The 25,361-nt window shown below is 42.3% G+C and overlaps 1 protein-coding gene across 9 annotated transcripts in view; it reads right to left on the bottom strand.

Annotated features, from left to right (window-relative positions):
- Positions 1–25,361, bottom strand: part of LOC137095496 (dual specificity tyrosine-phosphorylation-regulated kinase 1B-like) — an 84,962-nt gene that overhangs the window by 13,727 nt on the left and 45,874 nt on the right. For 5 of the 9 annotated variants that reach the window (XM_067462232.1, XM_067462231.1, XM_067462230.1 and 2 more), the window contains 7 exons: positions 19,727–19,872; positions 18,426–18,545; positions 18,023–18,211; positions 17,143–17,290; positions 16,218–16,504; positions 15,801–15,947; positions 4,695–4,835 (listed from right to left, as the gene is read on the bottom strand). In XM_067462232.1, coding sequence (XP_067318333.1) covers positions 4,695–4,835; positions 15,801–15,947; positions 16,218–16,504; positions 17,143–17,290; positions 18,023–18,211; positions 18,426–18,545; positions 19,727–19,789 — 1,095 coding nt within the window. In that variant the 5' untranslated portion in view covers positions 19,790–19,872. The remainder of the gene's footprint in view (positions 1–4,694; positions 4,836–15,800; positions 15,948–16,217; positions 16,505–17,142; positions 17,291–18,022; positions 18,212–18,425; positions 18,546–19,726; positions 19,873–25,361) is intronic. The other 4 variants (XM_067462234.1, XM_067462235.1, XM_067462236.1 and 1 more) reach the window with 1 other exon arrangement.

The raw sequence follows: 25,361 nt of genomic DNA, 5'->3' as shown, positions 1-25,361 counted from the left end.
ATAAATTGAAAATGAATCCAGACAAGACAGAGGTACTCCTGGTCAGTCGCAAGGCCGAACAGTGCATAGGGTTACAGCCTGTGTTGGATGGGGCCGCACTCCCCCTGAAGACGCAGGTTCGCAGCTTGGGTGTGGCCCTGGACTCATCGCTGAGCCGGGAACCCCAGGTTTCGGCGGTGACCAGGGGAGCATTTGCACAGCTAAAGCTTGTGCGCCAGCTGCGCCCGTACCTTGGGAAGTCTAACTTGGCCACGGTAGTCCACGCTCTAGTTACATCCTGTTTAGACTACTGCAATGCACTCTACGGGGTTGCCTTTGAAGACAGCTCGGAAGCTCCAACTAGTCCAACGCTAGGCAGCCATGATTTTAACAGGAGCGGAGCGCAGGGAGCATAAACCTCCCCTGTTTTGCCAACTCCACTAGCTACCAATCTGCTACCGGGCTCAATTTAAAGTGCTGGCGTTGGCCTTTAAAGCCCTAAACGGTTCGGGCCCAAGCTACCTATCCGACCGCATCTCTGCCTATGAACCCACCAGGACTTTGAGATCTTCCAGGGAGACCCTGCTCTCGATCCCGCCTGCTTCTCAAACTCGGCTGGCGGGGATGAGAGATAGGGCCTTCTCGGTGGTGGCTCCTCGGCTGTGGAACGCCCTTCCTATGGACATTAGACTAGCACCATCTCTAATGGTATTCTGCAAAAAAGTGAAGACCTGGCTGTTTGAGCAGGCGTTCCAATAATTAGTGCAATGATTGGTTAATGAACACTGGAATGGAACAATGGATGATGAATCTGGAACATGTTTTTGATGACGAGACGACAGTGAATGGGTATTGTAGTAACTGTTTATTAATTGTGTAATGTGTTAGGTTGTTAACTGTTTCTATACTGTAGCACTGAATTTTTGCTGTTCGTATTTGTTGTGAACCGCTGTGAGTCGCCTTCGGGCTGAGAATAGCGGTATATAAGTAAGGTAAATAAATAATAAATAAATAAATGTTAATAAATATAAACTTATTAGTATTTCAATGGGAAGTGTGGCCCTACTTTTGGCTGATGAGATAGGATTGTTGTTGTTGTTGTGTGCTTTCAAATGGTTTCAGACTTAGGTTGACCTTGAGCGAGGGCCGGATAAATGATCTTGGAGGGCTGCATCAAGCCCCTGGGCCTTAGTTTGAGGACCCCTGGACTACACAGTAAATTAAAAAATAGTCCAAGAGTCAAGGGACATTCAAAAGAAAACCGTGAACCTAGCTGAGATTTAAAAACAAACACTGCAAGTTCCTGTGCTGCTGCGGCAAAGGAAAAAGGAACTGGGGATTTGGCGGGACTCACGTAATACACCGGCTAGGAGAGTGGACAGGGTTATCACAAAAATGTATCTTTAGAATTCTAGAAGGTTCTGAGTAGTGCTCTATACAGGTTAACCCATTTGTGTGATTCACAAAGACCATGAAGAAGAAACAACATAACACAATAGAAAAATAAGCTATTTTCTAGCAGAAACAATGACCAATGCGCATTTCCAGAGGTGTAAATATATGCCAGCATAGTTAAACTGGGTTCCACTGCTGAGCAAATGATTACAAAACCGCTGACTCGTGTGTAAGTTTAGAAATTTCAGTCCAGAAATCAACACCTGGACTGACTTATCCATTGGTCAATGCAGGTACTGTACCTTAACTCTTACGAAAAACAGAACCGTCCCCTTCTCTGAGTGGAATGGAGAAAGATAAATGTTTAGTGATTCCTGGGAGAACCTAAAAGCACCACCAACTTCTCCATCTCTCTGCCACTGTGCCACTTGTGGCTTTTTGAAATGTCTTGGCTGGCAAATGGTAACAGTGGTGGCTCTTTGGGGCTTCCAATGAATCATAGAATCATAGAATCATAGAATCAAAGAGTTGGAAGAGACCTCATGGGCCATCCAGTCCAACCCCCTGCCAAGAAGCAGGAATATTGCATTCAAATCACCCCAGACAGATGGCCATCCAGCCTCTGCTTAAAAGCTTCCAAAGAAGGAGCCTCCACCACACTCCGGGGCAGAGAGTTCCACTGCTCAACGGCTCTCACAGTCAGGAAGTTCTTCCTTATGTTCAGATGGAATCTCCTCTCTTGTAGTTTGAAGCCATTGTTCCGCGTCCTAGTCTCCAAGGAAGCAGAAAACAAGCTTGCTCCCTCCTCCCTGTGGCTTCCTCTCACATATTTATACATGGCTATCATGTCTCCTCTCAGCCTTCTCTTCTTCAGGCTAAACATGCCCAGTTCCCTAAGCCGTTCCTCATAGGGCTTGTTCTCCAGACCCTTGATCATTTTAGTCGCCCTCCTCTGGACACATTCCAGCTTGTCAATATCTCTCTTGAATTGTGGTGCCCAGAATTGGACACAATATTCCAGATGTGGTCTAACCAAAGCAGAATAGAGGGGTAGCATTACTTCCTTAGATCTAGACACTATGCTCCTATTGATGCAGGCCAAAATCCCATTGGCTTTTTTTGCTGCCACATCACATTGTTGGCTCATGTTTAACTTGTTGTCCACGAGGACTCCAAGATCTTTTTCACACGTACTGCTCTCGAGCCAGGCGTCCCCCATTCTGTATCTTTGCATTTCGTTTTTCTTGCCAAAGTGGAGTATCTTGCATTTGTCACTGTTGAACTTCATTTTGTTAGTTTTGGCCCATCTCTCTAATCTGTCAAGATCGTTTTGAATCCTGCTCCTGTCCTCTGGACTATTGGCTATTCCTCCCAATTTGGTGTCGTCTGCAAACTTGATGATCATGCCTTCTAGCCCTTCATCTAAGTCATTAATAAAGATGTTGAACAGGACCGGGCCCAGGACGGAACCCTGCGGCACTCCACTTGTCACTTCTTTCCAAGATGAAGAGGAAGCATTAGTGAGCACTCTCTGTGTTCGTCCACTTAACCAATTACAGATCCACCTCACCGTAGTTTTGCCTAGCCCACATTGGACTAGTTTCCTTGCCAGAAGGTCATGGGGGACCTTGTCGAAGGCCTTACTGAAATCCAGGTACGCTACATCCACGGCATTCCCTGCATCTACCCAGCTTGTAGCTCTATCGAAGAAAGAGATCAGATTAGTCTGGCATGACTTGTTTTTGATAAATCCATGTTGACTATTAGCGATGACTGCATTTGTTTCTAAGTGTTTGCAGACCGCTTCCTTAACAATCTTTTCCAGAATCTTGCCCGGTATCGACGTGAGGCTGACCGGACGGTAGTTGTTTGGGTCATCCTTTTTTCCCTTCTTGAAGATTGGGACCACATTGGCCCTCCTCCAATCTGCTGGAACTTCTCCCGTTCTCCAAGAACTCTCAAAGATGGTTGCCAATGGTTCTGAAATGACTTCCGCTAGTTCCTTCAATACTCTGGGGTGTAGTTGATCTGGCCCTGGGGACTTGAACTCATTAAGAGCGGCCAGGTATTCCTGGACGACTTCTTTCCCAATTTGGGGTTGGATGTCCTCCAATCCCTCATTCACTCCATCTTACTGAGGTTGAAGACTCTCTTTTTGTGAGAAGACCGAGGCAAAGAAGGCATTAAGTAGTTCTGCCTTTTCCCTATCCCCTGCCAGCATTGCCCCATCTTCTCCTCGAAGAGGTCCTATCGCCTCCTTGTTTTTCCTTTTTCTACTGACATAAGAATAGAAGCCCTTTTTATTGTTTTTAATGTCCCTGGCAAGCCTGAGCTCATTTTGTGCTTTAGCCTTGCGGACCTTTTCCCTACAGGTATTGGCTATTTGTTTGAATTCTTCTTTGGTGATTTCTCCCTTTTTCCACTTCTTGTGCATGTCTCTTTTGTGTCTTAGCACAGTTAGAAGTTCTTTGGACATCCATTCTGGCTTCTTTGCACTTGTCCTATTTTTTCTCTTTGTTGGCACGGTTTGCAATTGCGCCTTGAGTATTTCACTCTTGAGAAATTCCCATCCATCCGTAACTCCCTTGTCTTTTAGTATCTGTGTCCACGGAATGCTGCTCAGCGTTTCCTTCATTTTTTGGAAATCAGCTCTCCTAAAGTCCAAAATGCGGGTTTGACTTGTCTTAGTTTCGGCCTTCCAATGAAAGGAATACTGGGAGAGTAGAGAGGGTCTGTGATCTTTCAGGTTCTCCCAGGAATCACTAAGCACCCGTCTTTCTCCACTCCATTCAGACAAGGGGCTGGCTCCTGTGTTGACAATAGTTAACACTGTATATGAACATACATACATACATACATAAGAGGAACCATCCTCTTTTCTAAGTGGGGCCTCTTTGAATGCCTGGGTATGATAATGGTGATGGTGGGGTCTGGGGAAAGTGGTCTGAGCAACACTAGCACTTTTCTCTCTTCACCAGATAATCCTACACTGAATTCATGAGTCATACCAGGATCCAGAATTTTGGCCCCAAAACCTGTCCCTAACTTATACATAAGTATATATTGTAGCTCTGCATCCAACAGGTCAAATTTACTTGATCTCTGAGCAAGGAAATCCACTTGAACAAAGAAGTAGTGAAGAATTCAACCCCACATCTTTTTATAACTTTTGATAAATACTAAGGGAGAGCACCACCTTAGCACATTGATTTAAGGTAAATTTAAAGTGTGGTAATGTCACAAATTTGCTTCTGCTACACTGGCCTTAAGCTCCTTGATGGGAATATGAGGACTGAAGCATGAGTTGTGCTGAACATTACCTTCCTGCCAACTTTGCCCCGCCGGAGGACCCAGCCCCCCTCAGGCAACTTCTCAAAGTATTTCCGAGCCTTGGGAGCCTGCTCCAACATGTGAGGTGGCGGGAGCCCAAGGACCTCCACAATCCGGCTCATCTGGTCCGCCTGCAAGAGAAATGTACAACATCAGAGGACTACAACTCCCAATGGCTTCCAAAGCTCAACCCTTATTCAGTGGCTTCTTAAATCCACTTATGTCAGTGAATCACAAATATACTCATGTGTTTCCAGAAACTTCAATTGCCTTTTGCACTGAATCTAAGACATATAATGCTAGTAATCATTATTTGGATCTGGGGATAGAGAATAGATGAAATGTATACTCCAAACATGCTTTCTGTTTCCATGTCTGCAAGGAAAAAAAATCCAGGGACTCTCCCACATACTAATCAAATGTATTCATTGACAGGAAATCTCCTTAAATACACGCTCTCTATGGGGTTGCCTTTGAAGACTGTTCAGAAGCTTCAAATGGTCCAACAGGCAGCAGCCAAGTTGTTAACAGGAGCGGCGCTCAGGGAGCACACAACTCCTCTGTTGCGTCAGCTCCACTGGCTGCCAGTTTGCTACCGAGCACAATTCAAAGTGCTAGCTTTAGCTTATAAAGCCTTAAACAGTTCTGGCCCAGCTTACCTGTCCGATCGTATCTCTCCTTATGAAGCATCTAGGACCCTAAGATCTTCTGAGGCCCTGCTCTCGGTCCTGCCTTTTTCACAGACTCAGTTGGCGGGAATGAGGGACAGGGCCTTCTCAGTGGTGGCTCCCTGGCTATAAAAGGCCCTCCCTAGGGATATCAGATCAGCCCTCACCCTCCTAACATTTCGAAAAAAACTGGCTTTTTGAGCAAGCTTTCCCAAATGCAGTGTAGCAGACAAACTCTGATCTTCGGAACGACTGGACAATGCAATTGGGTAATGATTTTAGTAATGAGACACTGTGGATTTATATTTTTATCGATTTCATTTTATTTTATCAAATGTTTTTGATTCTAAATGTTTAATTGTACTTTGTTTTGTAGGCATCAAATTGTGCCATTTGTAAACCGACCTGAGTCGCCTTCGGGCTGAGAAAGGCGGTATATAAATATTGTAAATAAATAAATAAGTAAATAAATAAACACAGTGTTCAGCATTCTAACAGGAATGGAGGTAGGAATGGATTTTCACCCCTATTTCTAATCAGTAATCGGAAATAACAATATTTTCTGGTGTTATGCTTTCTATCCCAACATGGAGGGTGCACGGAGGTTCAAGCCTTCTTTGTTGAGTAGACAAGGATATCTATCTGCCTAAATATCATCTTTATAATGAGCCATCGTGAGCACAATAACTAAGTAGAGGCAGTTCCCAAGTTATAAAAATCTGATTTACATACAACTTCTAGTTACAAACAGGGTAGTTTGTGATATCAAGATGCATTCATTCCATGGCACAGATGCACCCTAAGGTATCTGTGGTAGGATAAGGTTTGGTTGCTTACCTGTAACCATGTTTCTTCGAGTGGTCATCTGTGATATTCGCACATATGTGACTTGTGCGCAGGTGCAAGACAGGTTGGAATTATCTATAGCTTTAAGAAACTCTTGATGGTAGCCCCGCCCACACTGCCCTGGAGGATATAGTCATCAGTTGGGGCTAGCATTTCATTTCCCAGCTGCTAACTGAGGAACAGCAAGGAGGATGGGTGGGGATATGCTAATTTCACAGATGATCACTCAAAGAAACATGGCTACAGGTAAGCAGCCAAACCTCCTTCTTCATGGTTTTTGAGAAATCACACATATGGGTGACTAGCGAGCTTCCCAACTTGGAAGAGGGAGTTATGCCCCCACAGGAAACAAGCACAGCTCTGCCAAGGCAGCGTTGCTCCTGGAGAAATCATCACGCTTGAAGTGGAACACAAAGTGTGTGGGGTTGACCACATTGTTGCCAGGCAAATTTTGGAGCATTCCAAATAAGATGACCTGAAAGGGTGCAACAGCTGTTGACGAATGACCCCTGATTCAGGATGGAAGGGGTCTGTCTGTGAGTTGGCAGGCCAGATAGGTAGTTGAAATGATTGAAGAGGAAAAACATTGTGACGAGACTGAATTGCCAAGAGCTTCCTAGCGATAAGCTTTGCTGATGCCATGGGCTCGAAAGGGGGAGGTTCAATAGTTGGGACAAGATGAGCTCCAAACTCCCTGCTAGGGTTGGAGGATGCACCAGCGGGGAATGGTCCTAAGCCCCTTCAAGAAGAGTTGAATGAGGGAGTCCTGAAAAAAGGACAAATGTTCTGCTTTCCGCCTGTAACAAAGAGATGGCAGCTAGATAACATTTCAAGGAGGAAAAGGAGAGTCCTTGCTCTGATTGTGAGAGCAAAAATTAAGGACTACAGGAGTAGGCTCTGTGAGAAGGTCAGTTGTAGGGTAAGATCAATTTGTGGAGTCCTTGTAAGTAGCAGCGGTGGAACTCACTGCTAGAAGCCTGTAACAGTGAGGCAAACCCAGGTTGCCAGGATCACAATGGGATGATGAGGATACAGTCCACCATGCCCCTCAGGACTTTGCTAAAGTTCATGCTATTAGTGGTGTAGGAGGAAAAACAAAGAGGAGCCCTGGCCACCATGTGAAGAGAAAGTCATTGTGCAGATATCTGCAACTTATCTGCAGGTGGCGGTGAGTGTGGAGGAAGGGAGCATAGGTGTCCACTTGTGGAATACCCCAATGGCAATGAGCCAGGTCTGCTGCAGGTGCAGTTGCTACTCATGGGCGGAGGCCAGAGTCCTGCTTAAGGAACCTGTCAAAACATTCTCCTCTATGGGAAGATGGAGTGCACTAGGTGAACCCTTTGTCGGATGCACCAAGTCCAGATCTGAATAGTGATGTTGAGCAGGCTGAGGGAATGCATCCCTCCCTGTTTGTTGATGTAGAATGTAATGGTATTGTCAGTCAACAACTGAATCACCTGGTTCGTAAGGGATTTCTGGGATGCCCAGAGCATCTCCTGTACAAGCACCTCAAAATAATTGATGGGGTGCCAGTTTCTGTAGCGACCACAATCCTTGGACCATCAAGTGGCCCATATGCATTCCCCATCCATATGGGGAGGAGTGTGTCGTCAAGTGTTTGAGAGGGCTGTATCTGCTAAAAAGGCACTCTGCTGGAGATGTTGACATGGTGCAACCCTCAGCTGAGGGATTGCATGACCTTGGGAGGGAGAAACAGCGCAGTGTTTGGGCTGTCGCAGAGAGCATTGCACGCTCCCAAGAACCCTGTCTGCATGTGGATCCTCACGAAGGGAATGATAGCAATGGTCAATGCCATATGGTCCAGAATTGTATTGTAGTTTCTGGCAAGCATGTGGCAAGATGCTGATGCTCTCAGTATTGTGGACCCAAGGCCTGAAAATGAGTCTCCAAAAGGTAGGTCTTTTCTTTGATGGATTCCAACATGACACAGGTGAGTTGAGTTGGCACAAGAGAAGACCTCTCATGGATGACCACCAAGTCGAGTCTCTGGAGGGGAGACAAGGTGGACGCAAGGTGAGCTGAGATATAGTCAGCCCCAATAACTCATCAACAATATAAAGGAGCCACCTTTATGGCCTTAAGGAAGAGGTGAGTTGCTGAGGCCCTGTACAGTGGCCAAAAGGAAGAACATTGAATGGATACACCTAGCGCCCATCCAAAAAAAGTGAAACCTATGATGCTGAGTCCTGACAGAAATATTAAAACAATTGTCTTCCTGATGTCCCATTGCAAATCAGGCCCTCTTCTTGAGCAACAACAGAATAATAGGCAATGGTATCATTTTGATGTTGAGTGGTTTCGTGAAACGATTTAATATGCAGAAGTCCAAGATCAGACGAAGGTTACTGTCTTTCCACTGCCGGTTGCTTCCAGAAATATTTGGGATATTCTGACAGATCATACTTTTCTGGAACAAGTCCTGTACCTCCTTTCGTAAGGGGCTGAAGGGGTGTAGCCTGAAGATGCACAACTGGGGAAAGGCTAGCAAACTGGATAGTATAAACAGTTCTGACAATTTCCAAGACCCAGTAGTCCATTGTGATTTCGCACCATGACTCTAGAAAAAAGGAGTGATTCAGAACACGTTGGTGCCAGAGTGAATGATGAAGCAACATCACCACAGGCCACAAGTGGCACTGGGCCTACAATGGGTATAAAGGAAACATCAACATCTAAGGGTGCACTGGGTACAGGACCATAAAATTTGAAGCCTGTTGCCCTTCTTGTAGGCGAGGAATAAGCTTTTTGGCAAGACTGGCTAGCCTGTTGGCAGCCGCTGGAGGGGAGAGGATGTCTTGTAGCTGTATCAATCTGAAGTTGGTAGCATGTCTGGGTCCTCACAGTGGCTGGATTATAGTGCGGGATAGCTCTGTAGACGAAGGGAAAAGTGGCAGCAATGGGAGGGTTGGCTGTGCAAAGACCTCTGGCGGCTGCCTCAGCTGGCGTGCAGGAAAGCACCGAGCTTACGATGGTGGGGAGGCCAAATTGTTGGAGGGAGGGAATGCGGCGGCGCCCAAGCTCTCTAGCAGTATTTTCTTTTTTAAAATATATATTTATTTTTGAGTACATAAAAAGTGGTGGAACAATTGGTAGGGATAGGAAAGTGTAGAAAAAGGTGGGAAGGAAAGAAGGGGGGAGGAAAAAAGGGGGGCTTCTCATTCTCTCACAAACACATACAATATCATTCAATCCACTTTCGCATGGAGATCTAGTTCTCTCCATCGAGAAAAGTACTTCCAGGTTGATCAGGGGTAGCTTTCTATTTTGTCTTCTTTGGACTGGTTCCAATCCATCTGGAAGTTGGGAGGCGGTCTGGTGAGGTTCTTGGCTTTATCGAATTGGTGTCTGTTATTATTTTCCTGAGGACTCGGTCAGGTTTTTTTTTATTAGTTTCACGTTTTTGCATTTCTATTCTAATACTATTCATTTGTATATTTGTTTGTTTGTTTGTTTGTTTAATTAATTTTATTTAATTATTTTTTTCTTGTCATCTAGGAATTGGAGGAAGTTAGTCCAGTCTGTTGTTTTAGATCTATTGCTGTATTGAGATAGTCTTTGTGTAAGAATATTCATGATCATAATGTCCAGGACCTTCAGTGTCCATTGCTCTGCTGAGGGTATTTCCAAAGATTTCTATAGCTGGGCCAGTTTTATTCTCGCTGCCGTTATTAGGTAACAAAAATGTTTGTTTGTATTTATGTCCATATCAAAATCTGTAATACCTAGTAATAGGTATTCTGGTTTTAATTCAAATTTAATTTTTAATATTAGCTCTATTTTTTTGTGAATTTGTTGCCAATAGGTTTTGACCATTTTACATTTCCACCACATGTGAATAAAGTCACCTTTTTCTTCTTTCTGGCATTTCCAACACTTTCAGTTGGATTTTCCTTTATTAATCTTTGACAATATTTCGGGGCAAGGTACCATCGGTAAAAGAGCTTATACCAGTTTTCTTTGTAATCAGTCAAATAAGTATATTTCAACTTTCTTGTCCATACCTTTTCCCATTCAGACAAATTTATTGTACGCCTAATGTCCCTGGCCCATTTTATCATGTTATGTTTTATTTGTTCTTTCTCGGTTAATCAATGGAGCAAGTGTTGATAAATTTTCTTTATTAGTTTCGTGTCAGTTTTTAGGATCTTGTCCCAAAATGTTTCATCATTCTCGAAACCTAGCTTCTTATCTGTCATAAAGTCCTCTTTTATTTGATAATATTGGAACCAGGAAAGGAGTGGGTTGTAAATGTTTAGTTCTTCTTGGGTTTTTATAGTTAGATCATGCCCTTCCTTTCTTACTATGTCTTTATAAGTTAGCCAATTGGTTCTTGGGACCGCTCTTATCTGGTTGGCCTCATTTGGGGAGAACCAAAGAAGAGTTTTGGAATAGAATCTGGTCTTGTATTTATCCCACACCTGGATTAATGCAGCTTTAATTAAGTGGTTTTTGAAATTTCTCTCTTTCGGGGCCTTCCCCCTCCACAAATAGCTATGCCATGCTTTCATTAGATCAAATCCTTCTAAGGCTAGAAGTTTTTTGTTTTTTTTAGGGTGGCCCAGTCCTTTATCCAACAAAGTGTAGCTGCCTCGTAGTATGTTTGCAAATCAGACAGGGCCAAACCACCTCTCCTTTTGCTATCACATAAGTTAATATAATTAATTCTACTTTTCCGACCTTTCCATATAAATTTCTTAATATCCTGCTGCCAGATCTTGAACATAGCTTTGGTTTTAATAACTGGAAGAGTTTGAAATAAGTATAACATGTTGGGAAGAATGTTCATCTGTATGACTGCAATTCTCCCTAACAAGGAGAGATTGAGTGATTCCCATTTTCTTAATTTGGCTCTAATCTTATTCCATTTTTCCTCGTAGTTATTTTTGTAGAGTTGAATATTTTTGGGCGTAAGTATGATTCCAAAATATTTAACCTTCGGTACTATTTTAATGTTTGTTTTTACCTGCAGTTCTCCTTTTTGTCGGAAAGATGATAACTAAAAATCTTTCCGACAAAAAGGAGGAACTGCAGGTAAAATCTATAATCTAAAATCTGCATCTTATCTATATTGATTTTGAAACCTGCTATCGCCCCGAAGCGCTCTAGCTCTTGCCACCATTTTTCTATTTGTTCTACCGGGTCTTCTATGATACATACCAGATCATCAGCGAAGGCCCATATTTTGATGAGTGGGATTTAATTTTTAGTCCTTTTAACTCATTATTTCTTATGTTTGATAGGAGCAGTTCTAGGGTCAAGATAAATAGAAGCAGGGATAGGGGGCACCCCTGTCTAGTTCCTTTGTTGACTGCAAATTGTGGAGAAAGCTTCCCGTTAACCATTATATTAGCGTGTTGTTGAGAGTATATGGCCTGTATTGCCTTAATGAAGTTATATCCCGCATCCATTTCAGTTAGGGTAGCTTTTATCAGATTCCAATTGACGTTGTCAAACGCCTTCTCGGCTTCGAGAAAGAGGAGGGCTACCTCTTTCTGTGGCTTCTTCTCATAATACTCAATAGCATTTAGGACTATTCTTATGTTTTCTCTTATCTGTCTTTTGGGCAAAAAGTCTTTCTGTTCCTCCTCAATTATTCCTGATAATATCTCCTTTAGTCTTGACTCTAAAGTGCTAGTAAATATTTTATAGTCAACATTGAGGAGTGAAATAGGCTTATAGTTTTTTGTTAGAGAACTGTCTGTGTTTTGCTTGTGTATTGATGTTAGCGTGGCCTCCTTCCAGGATTCTGGCATTGTGCCCTTTTCCATCACCTTATTAATGATCCTCTTCAGGAGACTTATTAACAGTTCCTGGAAGGTTTTATAGTAGAGAGGTGTAAAGCCATCCGGCCCCAGGGATTTTTTCAGAGGTAGTTGATGAATTGTCTTTTTATTTCTTCTGTAGTAATTTTCTTATTTAGTATCTCTCTTTGTTCTTCATTTAGTCTGGGAATATGCTGTTTTCCTATAAATGTCACTACTTTTTCCATGGGCATGTTATCGTCCGCATATAGACGTTTGTAGTATTTTACAAATTGGTTTATTATTTCTGGGGCGTGATAGAAGCTTTGCCCTTCTTCTACTATTTTAATTATGTGGCGGGATTGTCTTTTGGTTGCTATTTTCCTAGCTAACCACTTACTTACTTTATTAGCATTTTCAAAGTGATCTTGTTTGACGAATTTTAGTTTTTCCTCTAGTTCTTCCAGTTGAAGAGTGTTTAGCTGTTTTTTTATCACCTCTAGTTGGTATTGTAGTGTTTGATTTGGGGGGGGGGGGGTTTAGCTAATTTTTCCTTTTTTTCCAGTTCCTTTTCTAGTTTATCCTGTTCATATCTTTTTACTTTTTGTTCTCTTGCGTTTTGTTCTAAGAAATGGCCCCGCATATACGGCTTACTGGTGTCCCATATAACTTCTATAGATGAATCTTTTTCAGTATTAAATGTAAAGAATTCTTTTATGAGGTTTTTGTTTGCCTCTTGCTTAGCCTCCCCTTTGATAAGATGGTCTTTTAGTTTCCAAACATATGTTCTATCTGTTTTCCCTTGATTTTGTATTATTATTTTTATTGGGGCATGGTCAGAGTTAAGAATTGGGAGTATTTTGGATTTGGTCACTTTTGTTAGTAATGTTTTGTTACCCCAAATCATGTCCAGTCGTGACCAGCTAGGTGGTGATTCGAAAAAAAAGTATAATCTCTTTCATTCTTATGTTGATGTCTCCAAATGTCAAGAGTGTCCAAATTCTTCTTGAAGTGGATGAATGATTTGGGTAATTCCTCTACTTTATCTTTTGCCCTTACTGTTCCTTTGGAGGATTTGTCTATTTTTTTTATTAAGACCCCCATTAAAGTCACCCATTATTATTAGCTCATCGTAATGTTGACCTATAATATACCCTTTTAGTTTTTCAACAAATTTTCTCTTGGCCCCATTAGGCGCATATATATTACAGATTAATATTTGGTGGCCATTTATTTCAATCATTACTCCTAATATTCTGCCTTCGCGGTCCTTGAAGGCTAGTTTGGATGTTATGCTTTCTTTGATATATGTGGCAACCCTCATTTTCTTTTCTCCACTAGAGGCATGGTATAATTTCCCTAGTTTTTCCTGTTCCAAATACATAGCGTGTTTGTGGATAATATGAGTTTCTTGTAAAGAAATTATCTCATAGGAGCCTTTTTTCAGATGCTGCCATATTTTTTCTGTTTATTGGGGGAATTGAATCCATTGACATTGTGGGATATTATTCTAATATTCTGAATCATAAGATTGTCTAGATTTTTTATCAGTCTCTATGTTTGGTGTCAGAGAAGTAGGTGTAGTCCTTGAGTGATTTCCTTCTGGGTCTCTTGGATCTTTTTCTTTTATCCTCTGGGTTGCCTGTTGATTCATCTTCACTGGTTTCCTCACTTTTGGTTGTAGGTTTTGAATTGGGTGTTTTTCCCCCTCGTGGGTTCCTTTTGATAAGAAACCTCTGGCCTCTTTTTGTTGCGTTTTTCCAAGGAAAGCTTTGGCTTCAGATTCGGAAGTGATCCAATACTTCGTGTCGTTCCAGGTTACCATTAGCCTCTTTCCCCCTCTCACCTGAATCTTATGTTTCGCTTCTTTAGTTCCTCCGTCAGGAAGAGGTACTTTCGTCGTTTTTCTAATACTGAGGTGGGAAATTCTTTTAATATCACAATTTTTTGTCCTTTTTAATCTGTATGGGTCTTGGCATTTTCTTTTAGTATTTCATCCCTAACTGATTTCCTGCCAAAGCAAACAAGAACATCACCGGGGGGGGGGGGGGGGGGCTGGTACTTTTTGGCGAAATTCGAGTTAACTCTGAAGACTCGGTCTATATTAGATTCAGTTATTTCTTTGGGTTTCTTCCAAATTGAGGTGATCCTGTCGATGATAACTTCTCTAATATTTTCATTTTCTTCTTCTCGGATATTACGGAATCGTAATTGATATTCCTTTTCCTTTGTTTCCATAATTTCATATTGTAATTTGAGTGAGGCAACTGCTCCTTCCAATAGGTTTATTTTTCTTTCCATCACATCCTGTTGTTCCTTAATACTTGTATTCTCTTTTAGGAGACCTTTATCTTCTTGTTTCAGTCTTTCAATGTCCTCTTTTGTCTCCTTCATTTTGTTTTTTATGGTTTGTTGGAGCTCCTCTTTTAGGTCTCTCTTCATCTCTAGCAGCATTTTCAACGGCAGTTGATGCTGCTCTAAGTTCCCTCCCACCAGGGGCAGAGACTCTGAGAAGTGCAGAGGTGTGCTGTAAGGGAGGCAACACCTGAGTCAAGTACACCAGAGTCCATGTCAACACACAAGGGCGTGGTAAGTACAGATGGGACTTGTTGCTGCTAGAGGTATTCTTGTCTATAGATGATTTGTCACTCAAACTGAGAGCAAATATTTTGCATATTTCTGAAAATGAGCAATTGTACTGCTTCCGTTTGTGAATTTCCATATTGGCAGTAAAGGACACTGCATAAACCTATATAGCATTCCTCTCCTCATGCCCTTTTGCCCCATTTTGAGGGCTTTTGGCGCTGTGTGGTGCCTCTTGATGCGAAGGGGGATAGGCATGACTTCTTCAGCGTGGGACCAGCCACTGTGTGGCAGCTCCAACACATTCAATTTCTTTGGCCAGGAAGGTAAGGTTGTAAACGCCTGCTCATAAAGGAGCATTCTAAGGCATGCTTCTTGCTTCTTCTATACTTGGGGGTGAAGGTTTGGCAACATCTTCAGCATATGAGCCTCCCCCAAGCAAAGCAGACACATAAGTGACCATCAGTGCCTGAAAACCTTCCTCCACTACACATTGGTTTTAAAAGGTAGACACCGTGATAGAAAGCAGGTGAATAAGAGAAGTACAGGGAAGAAGCAAGCCCCAAAATTAGTGTACTCACAGTAGTAGTCAATCGAGACTTAAGTCAATACTGAAAAGCACTGAAAGGGCAGCCAAAGACATAGTGAAAGCAGTCCAAGTCAAACACAGGAAAAACCACCAAGTAGGAGTTACAGAAGAGAAGTCAAACAAACTGAAGGTCAATATGAAAAGAAACTGCAGTAGGCAGGAGAATCAACACTTAATAAGGAAACTTATCTAAGAGAAATCTCTTGCTGCTGCTAATGCTGTGGACAAAAATGAATGGAGGTGCTAGCCTCATCTGATGGTTATATCCTCCAGGGCAGGGTGGGCGGATCTACCACCAAGAGTTTCTTAAAGCTTTAGAGAATTCAGAGCTGCCTTGCACCTGCACAAAAGATCGATATGTGTGATTTCACAGAGACCAAGTAGAAACAGGAGAAGCTCCTTGTTGTCCTTTCCATGGTTGGAAGCTTTGGTGTTCCAAAACTTTTGTTTTTAAAGAAGGGATTCTAAGAATGCACTTTTGGCCACATTACAGAGTACACCTTTTGACAATGCGGTGCTCCTTTCCCAAACCAGTCAACAGTGCGCGCCAGACCTGTTCTGGCTTACATACAAGTTCAACTTAAGAACAAACCTACAGAATCTATCTTGTATTAAAAGCAGGGACTACATGTACTAATTTTCACCTACCTCATTGGCACCACTGAAGAGGGGCTCCCCTGTGTGCATCTCTACTAGGATGCAGCCTAGGGACCACATGTCAATTGCCAGATCATAAGGCATGCCCAGTAGCACTTCAGGTGAGCGGTAAAATCGGCTCTGGATGTACTGGTAGATCTGCAGAAACAAAATGCATGATACTGTCAAATGCTGCATCCAGGGAATGGAAATTTATAATAGTTGGGACTGATTTCAGTTGCTGTTGGCTGGAACAAGTAAGCTGCTCCCATGCCTTCCAAATTCCAATTTAAAGAAGGCAAAGCTGAAGACACCCTGAAAATGAAGAAAGTGGTTTAGCTATGCAGAAAAGACATGTCAACCAGGCTGTCAGTTCTGGCACTTCTAGAAAGATTATGGTTGGAAATGTGAGGTCTGGTGGTCACTCACCCGCTGGCCCAGTTGGCAGGAGCTGCCAAAATCCACAATCTTGATGGCACTGCGCTTAGGGTTACACAGCAAGATGTTCTCTGGCTTAAGGTCACAGTGGATGATACTGAGCTCAGGTGTTGCCAGGAAGAGCAGTGCTGTGCACAGCTGCTGGGCGAACTTGCGTGTGAGGTTGAGAGAGACACCTCGGAAGTTGGTATTACGGAGCAAGTCGTACAGGTTGTAGGACAGCAACTCAAATACCAGGCACAGATGGCTCCGGAACATGAAATGCCGCTTCAGGTGCACTGGAGTTGAAAGAAGAAAGGGTGACAGAATATGAAACAGTGACACTCATGCATTCCAGCTCATGCAACATCTCCCGCATGGAGTTAAGATTTGTGGGCCCTTAACATGATAATTGTTCATAGTAACTGAAGAATAACTGAAGGAGGGGAGGGCCCTGGTAGGGTGCTTAAAGGATTGGTCCAATGTTTTATCTGTGTATGGGGTTATTATGTTTAATGGTTTTAAATGTTATTTATATGCTGATTGTTTCTAGTGATTGTATGTTATGTTTTATATGATTTGTATAATGAGGCATTGAATTTTTGCTTAGATGTATGTTGTACGCCACTCTGAGGGGTGAGAAGAGCGAGATAGAAAAGAAGTAAATAAATAATAAATAAATAACTCACATTATGTACATATAACCAATTAGTGACAAGTCTTTCTTTTAAGTTCAGAGGACACCAAACAGCTTCCTCACATATATTTCAGCCCTTCTTTTAATCACTTTATTACAAGTTTTCTCATGAGTCTGAAGCCCCACGGATTTCACTTCTGGTGCATCTCAGCATTGTTGACTCTTGTCCATTAACATTTCATCTAATTTCAAAAACACTCCCCACCCCCACTAGAAACATGGTTGATTTCCAACTCTCACCAATATAGTATTTCATTTCAGTGTCATGCTGGTTCATGAGCTCAAGCAACCGCAATTCAATCTGAGCCTGGCTCAAAAACGCCTTCTTGTTCTTGATTATCTTAATAGCCACCCACTCCTGAGCCTGTTGGTCATAAGCCTTTACCACCTAATAGGTAAAAAGAAAGACACATTAGAATCATTTCCCCATTTGTCAGTATCAATCTGTACTGTGCCAAGCTAGGGAAGACCTATTTGAGCCACCTAGCCCTGGAAATCTGCAGGAGAAGCCTAGCAATGGTGATAAGAAAATTCAAAATTCAACTACCTGAATAAATTACTAATTCAATATTACATCAGGATGGCAAACGGAATAGGCCAAGACTTTGTGAGGTCCCAGCCTTGGATAATCATGCTCCCAGAAACCTCTAGTTTTAGAGGGGAAGTCTTCTTTAGCCCTAAAACAAGTGATGGTTGGGCTGACATCACCAATGGAACCCCAGGAGGCTTTGAGAAATATATCTTGCTAATTGAATGCCTCCCAGGATCCCAAAGAAAGACTTTTGACCTCTGCCACTACTAGTCCAGATAGTGGATAGCATCTCTTCAGGGTTTCAAGCTGCAATCTTCCCCATTATCACACTAACTGGAAATATTAGGGACTAAATTTAGCAAGTTTTACAATAATTATGAGCTTTATCAAGAGCTATATCTATTCTACTTTTTGGCAAATCACTGTGTTATTGTAATTGTGGGGTATATCCTCTGATTTATCCATGCAAATAATGTCTACTGGTAAGAAACCATCTTATTAATTCTCAAAGGAATATGGCATGCAGCTTGTTATGTGGTTATATAAGCAGATACAGAACACTTCTCTGCCCATGGATTGTCTCCTAACCTGTCCAAAGGACCCCTTGCCAATAAGTGAGTCGATTTCATAACGTTCCAGCCAGCGCTCCCCATTGCGGACTATATAATCATAGTTGTCATCATCGTATCCCTCGTTGTGTACTTTCCGCTCCTTCTTGGTGCTGGTGTCTTCTGGTGCCACTTGAAGGGCTCGGCGCTTCTTCTTGGCATAATAGACCTGGCAACAAAAGGCAGGAACAACACACATTATAGAATAGACTTTAAAATGGAGAGTTCAGTCTTCTCAAGGTAAACTAAATAGCCCGGAACCTTTTGGCAGGACAAGAGATGATTTTATAATTATTGAGCACGGAGACAAGACACACTGCAATTATGTTTAAAACATCATTTTTTCTGCTTCAGAGATGACACCATGAAAACAATCCTCTTACCTCGTTGATATGTTTATATGTTTTGATAAGGTCCACAGACAGCTTGCGTAATGGGGCTGTGGAAGAGTCCCGGAAAGTGAGTGGGATTCTCCTCTGCAGAATGGCCAGGTCTGGCATGATCTGTCACACAAAAGAAAGACAAGTGAACTCTGTGGACATTGCCTTAAAATGATGTTGTGCAGGAAGCAGACCAGCAGTCAATGGGGAGCTGTGGTGCATGAAGGCTTTTATACTGAAAACCGTGTTTTCTTTTTGCATCACTTCCTTGGCAGAGGGATGACACAAAGAACAACTTCTTAATTCAGGAGATGCAAACTGTTTCCTTAATCTACCTCTCTGATGGTGTAGCAAAGAGGATGATAAATGCTTTGGGCTCATGAAAAGTGGCTCTCTGCACACATCATTGCTACTCCTAGTGATGCACACCCCACCCCATATTAGTTTCCTCTACAGCAGTGTTTCTCAACCTGGGGGTCGGGACCCCTGGAGGGGTCGCAAGGGGGTGTCAGAGGGGTCACCAAAGACCACCAGAAAACACAGTATTTTCTATTGGTCATGGAGGTTCTGTGTGGGAAGTTTGGCCCAATTCAATCATTGGCAGGGTTCAGAATGCTCTTTGATTGTAGGTGAACTATAAATCCCAGCAACTACAACTCCCAAATGTCAAGGTTTATTTTCCCCAAACCCCACTAGTGTTTACATTTGGGTATATTGAGAATTTGTGCCAAGTTTGGTCCAGATTCATCATTATTTGAGTCCACAGTGCTCTCTGGATGTAGGTGAACTACAACTCCCAAAACTCAAGGTCAATGCACACCAAGCCCTTCCAGTATTTTCTCTTGGTCATGGGAGTTCTGTGTGCCAAGTATGATTCAATTCCATCGTTGGTGGAGTTCAGAATGCTCTTTGATCGTAGATGAACTATAAATCCCAGCAACTACAGGACAAAATCAACTGACAAAATGACAAGTTATGAAGTAGCAATGAAACTAATTTTATGGTTGGGGTCACCATAACATGAGGAAGCGTATTAAGGGGTCATGGCACTAGGAAGTTTGAGAACCACTACTCTACAAGCTGAAGAATCTTGGGCCTTGGTCTGACTACAGTGGTTCTACAGTACCAACAAAACACACAGGGCTTCACAGATTTATATGCCATAATGTAAAATATGCTTCGAATAGCCACAGGTTGAGAGTGGGAATGCAGCCACGAAGAGTTGCATACATGTGCAAGCATGTATTCTAAAATCAAGAGAGCTCAATCAGGGAAGCACTTGCTGGCTGAATCAGGGAGATTACCTGCTGATGCTCAGCCATAGGCTGGATGCTGGAGAAGGGAGCATGGCTGTGCTGGCTCGACATGATTGTCTCAGTATGAAGAGAGCGGCCAAGAGAGGCAACCTGGCTGCAGGGTGACAGCTGGCATTGTGGGGTGCTGCTGCCACCTATGGGACACAAAAATATTTTGGTGTTTTCACTGAAAGCTGAAATCGGTTATCAGCTTTTACTGTGTCTATTTGTACTAAATGGCAGCAAAAGGAAGAGGGCCATATGGGTAACGCCCAGCATTATATCAGTCTTCAATGATATCCAAAGAGTTTAAAACCCTTATTACAAAGCAGGCAGAGTGTATTACAGGCTTGGATCACAGCCACTTGCTTCTGCAGGCAGCCATAGTAGTCCTTGTCAACCATGCAAACAAACAGGAACTAAGCCACCTCCACATCTCACTGATGGGGACTGTTTACAGCCCGGGACCTTCTCTAGTAACTTCCTGTAGGTTCAAAAAACTGCACAAGAGTCATAGTGTTTCCCCCAGCAGTAGTATGATATTCTGAAGCTTCCATTCAGTCAGTGGAAAGTGGACACACACTTTCCGGTGAATGCATGATTATTCTTCATCTCCCTAAGATTTTAAAAAATACCTAGTTTTATGTACTGTACTACTTTTAAGGATAAACTCATTTCAAGATATATGCTTTCATCTTGTGAAAATTTTTGCCCCAACAAATATTATTTTATAACCACAAGAAAACATTCTGCACATTAAAAATACTTTGTAGAAATAACGATGTCCATCAAAAATCATTTACATCTTGCATGAATACAGGGATCAATTAGTTACCTGAAGATATTATGTGCACATAAGAATTTCCAATCCCAGATACAATACAGGGATATAATATGATTTAGCACCAAGTCATTTCCAGATATGCTTAACCCTTGTGGCAAAAAGTGGCCACTAAGATCCTAGCTTTACTAATCATGCACAGGATGATATATAATATGGATCTGGGCATTTCTGCACATACTTCAGGTACTTGCAATTGAAAACCTTCTCAATGAGGACTAGAGATTGGAGGACCTAAAAAAAAAAAAAACCAGGAAAAAGGGGGGAAGGGAAGAGAAGGTTTTTTCCACACCCAATTTTTCTGTTTTTTTAGCCCCCTCCCCATATTTCTGTTTTTCCCCCAGGTCTTCCCATCTTTAGCAAGAATAAGAAATTTGTTTTAAAGTATCAAAACTGGGATTTTCAAGATAGTAAATCCTGCAACCAATACCAAATTTACAGCTATTGCAAACAACCCAGGTACTTACTAATCTATATATATAAATTTGTTAGGGGCATCCAACGAGGAAACAAAACTCAAAAACCCCCCAACGAAACTTAACCAAAATTCCCATGCCCATAACACAACCCACAAGGTACAAACATATCTACTCAAAATGAAAAACAACACAACAACACACTCACAAAACGGCAAAACAACAAAACTCAAAAATCCCCCAACGAAACTTAACCAAAATCCCTGTGCCCATAACACAACCCACAAGGTACAAACATATCTACTCAAAATGAAAAACAACACAACAACACACTCACAAAACGGCAAAACAACAAAACTCAAAAATCCCCCAACGAAACTTAACTAAAATCCCCATGCCCATAACACAACCCACAAGGTACAAACATATCTACTCAAAATGAAAAACAACACAACAACACACTCACAAAACGGCAAAACAACAAAACTCAAAAATCCCCCAACGAAACTTAACCAAAATCCCCGTGCCCATAACACAACCCACAAGGTACAAACATACCTACTCAAAATGAAAAACAACACAACAACACACTAACAAAATGGCAAAACAACAAAACTCAAAAATCCCCCAACGAAACTTAACCAAAATCCCCGTGCCCATAACACAACCCACAAGGTACAAACATACCTACTTAAAATGAAAAACAACACAGCAACACACTCACAAAACGGCAAAACAACAAAACTCAAAAATCCCCCAACGAAACTTAACCAAAATCCCCGTACCCATAACACAACCAACAAGGTATAAACATATCTACTCAAAATGAAAAACAACACAACAACACACTCACAAAACGGCAAAACAACAACACTCAAAAATCCCCCAACGAAACTTAACTAAAATCCCCGTGCCCATAACACAACCCACAAGGTACAAACATATCTACTCAAAATGAAAAACAACACAACAACACACTCACAAAACGGCAAAACAACAAAACTCAAAAATCCCCCAACGAAACTTAACCAAAATCCCCGTGCCCATAACACAACCCACAAGGTACAAACATACCTACTCAAAATGAAAAACAACACAACACACTCACAAAACGGCAAAACAACAAAACTCAAAAAAAACCCAACGAAACTTAACCAAAATTCCCATGCCCATAACACAACCCACAAGGTACAAACATATCTACTCAAAATGAAAAACAACACAACACACTCACAAAACGGCAAAACAACTGAGCATGCGCATTGGTGCCCAGCCGCAGAAGAGAAAGAAAAAGGGGGAAGGAAAGAGGTAGAGAAGGAAGAAATGAGAGACAGAGGGAGGGAAAGAAAAAGGGGGAAGGAAGGAAGGAGAGAAGGAAAGAAAAAAGAGAATGAAGGAAGGAAAGAGGGAGTGAAGGAAGGGCGAAGATGTAGAGAAAGAGGGAGGGAAGGAAAGAAGGAAAGAGAGAAGGAAGAAAAGAGACCAGAAGAGAAAGAAAAAGGGGGAAGGAAGGAAGGAAGGAGAGAAGGAAAAAAAGGGAAGGAAGGAAGGAAAGAGGGAGTGAAGGAAGGGGGAAGATGTAGAGAAAGAGGGAGGGAAGGAAAGAAGGAAAGAGAGAAGGAAGAAAAGAGACCAGAAGAGAAAGAAAAAGGGGGAAGGAAGGAAGGAAGGACAGAAGGAAAAAAAAGGGAATGAAGGAAGGAAAGGGAGTGAAGGAAGGGGGAAGATGTAGAGAAAGAGGGAGGGAAGGAAAGAGAGAAGGAAGAAAAGAGACCAGAAGAGAAAGAAAAAGGGAAGGAAGGAAAGAGATAGAGAAGGAAGAGGAGAAGGAAAGATGGGAGGGAAGGAAGGAAACAAAGGAAAGAAGGAGAGAAAGAGGGAAGGTTGGCCACGACAACACGTGGCGGGTAAAGGTTCTTATTTCTATTATTATGATGATGCTATTATTATTCCTCTGAGACCCTTTTAGGTCAACGTTCCCTCTGCGGAAACCATGCCCACTCCAAGCTCCGCTGCGCCGCTTCCCGCACACACACACACCCTGCCGCACACACACACGCAACCCCACTCCTCCCGCTGCTGCACACACACACGCAACCCCAGGCTCCATCACTCCCCCCGCCGCCGCACACACACGCAACCCCACGCTCCATCGCTCCCCTGCCCCAATCTTACCTCCTTTTACTTCAGGCCACCTCCAAACCCCACCCCGCCCCTTCCCGCCCTGTCAAAATCTAGGAAAGACAGGAAGGAAGGAAAGAAGGAAGAAAGAGAAAGGGAGGTAAAGAAAAAGGGGGAAGGGAGGAAAGTTAGAGGAAGAAGAAAAGGAAAGATGGAAGGAAAGAAAAGAGAGACAGCAGAAGAGAAAGAAAAAGGGGGAAGGAAGGAAAGAGATAGAGAAAGAAGAGGAGAAGGAAAGATGGGAAGGAAGGAAGGAGGGAGGGAAAGAAGGAGAGAAAGAGGGAAGATTGGCCACAGCAACACGTGGCGGGTAAAGGTTGTTATTTCTATTATTATTATTATGCTATTGTTCCTCTGAGACCCTTCTAGGGGGAATGGGAGAGGTGTCAGGTCCCAGAGGCAATGCATTGCATCATTGTTATTGTAATGATGGTGGTGAAATAAAAGGAAATAAAAAGTGAAAGAAGGAAGCAAACAGGGAGGGAAGAAAGGCAAAGGAAGAAAGGGGGAGGGAATGAAGGAAAGAGAGAAGGATGAAACCAAGTAGTGAAAGAAGGAAAGAAAGAAAGAGGTAGAGAAGGAAGAAAGGAGAGAAAGGGGGAGGAAAAGGGGGAAGGAATAGGTAGGTACCTCTCTTTCATAATAGTCCAGATATCTACCTCAACTTTGATAAGTTTTACTATAGGCCACAGCAACGCGTGGCAGGGCACAGCTAGTAATTTAGAAAATACAAATCCTGTTGTGATGCATAAGCCATTTGTATAGTCATTTCTCGTAGCCACCCATTAACAGCTCTAGAAATCATTTAAATACATAGGCTCTTTCCTTTGTAAACTGATGTTCATATTCATATTAGGCACCTTCACTGAGGTACTTCAGTTGTGTGTGTCAGTGACACCCACTACTTCTCTCTATAAAAAGCGAAATATTGTGAAGTGGGACCAGGCCATTAGCCATTCTAATCCACTCTTGTCTGCTCTGATGGTCAACAACTCTCCACATGAATACAAGCTGGACCATTATTTCTTTTTACAGACATTATATTATGAGAAGTGGTCATTTTCAGTCATACTTAGTGAAGTAAGGGGCACTGGCTGTAAGATAGGACTCAACTGATGGGTCAAAACTTGCTGCAGAAACTACCATATTTACTCAAGTACCATGTGCCATTAATAGCAATGCCCACCTCAATTTTGAAAGTGCACATTGCAAAAGAAAAATATGTGTTGTGAAATGTAATTCTGTTTGCCTACCTCCAAAGCCATGGCCCATGGATGGGTGGCACTTCTCAAAATTGGGGGGAGGGAAGGTTGAAAACTTTGTCAATAAGGCCAATTGGAAAGCTGTGCCCCTTCATCAGGCTGAGGCTGGTGGGTTTGTACCCCTCTCTCTGGTTGAGACTGGCAGATTTATGTGTGCAATTCTAATGTGCCATCGAATCTAATGTGCATCTAACTTTTGGCTATGTAATTGAGCAAATATGACATATTTATTAGGGGTGGGGAGCAATTAGGCACCTTCACTGAGGGACTTCAGTTGTGTGTGTCAGTGACACCCATTACTTCTCCCTATAAAAATTTAAATATTGCGAAGTGGGACCAGGCCATTAACTATTCTAATCCAGTCTTGTCTACGTTGATGGTCAACAACTCTCCATATGAATACAAGCTGGACCATTATTCCTTCTTATAGACTACTTAGTATCTGGTCTGATAGGCAAAGAGATCTCTAAGACCACTGTCAGAGGTATTTCACAGCTCCATGCTCAGAATTCTGTTACTAAAGAAGCCAGAAATTGAACCTGAAACCTTATTTATTTATTTACCACTTAGGTTCAAAAATGTAAAAGCTGTGGACGTTAATGGAATATTAAATATATATAATACACAAACTTGCACGTACTCTTTATGAGACATTCTGCATGTAGAAGTGATGTCACTGGGAAATGCTGTTATTAACTTGCGTGTTAAATAATCTATCTATATCTATATCTATCTATATCTATCTTCTATATCTATATTCTATATTCTATATCTATATCTATCTATCTATATCTATATCTATACATATAATAAAGGTGAAAGTTTGTATGCGGCGGACAAAAGTGTGGCGGTGCGACGGGAGAAGTATGTGCCAGCGTTTTGATTGGCCAGCCTGAAAGTTCCAACATTCTGATTGGCTGCCGCAGTGGTGCTATTTGCATATG

The sequence above is a fragment of the Anolis sagrei genome, chromosome Y (assembly GCF_037176765.1).
Source record: "Anolis sagrei isolate rAnoSag1 chromosome Y, rAnoSag1.mat, whole genome shotgun sequence".
Lineage (NCBI taxonomy): Eukaryota > Metazoa > Chordata > Lepidosauria > Squamata > Dactyloidae > Anolis > Anolis sagrei.
Note: the sequence above shows the minus strand (reverse complement) of the source record. Positions and strands in the feature narration are given on the sequence as shown.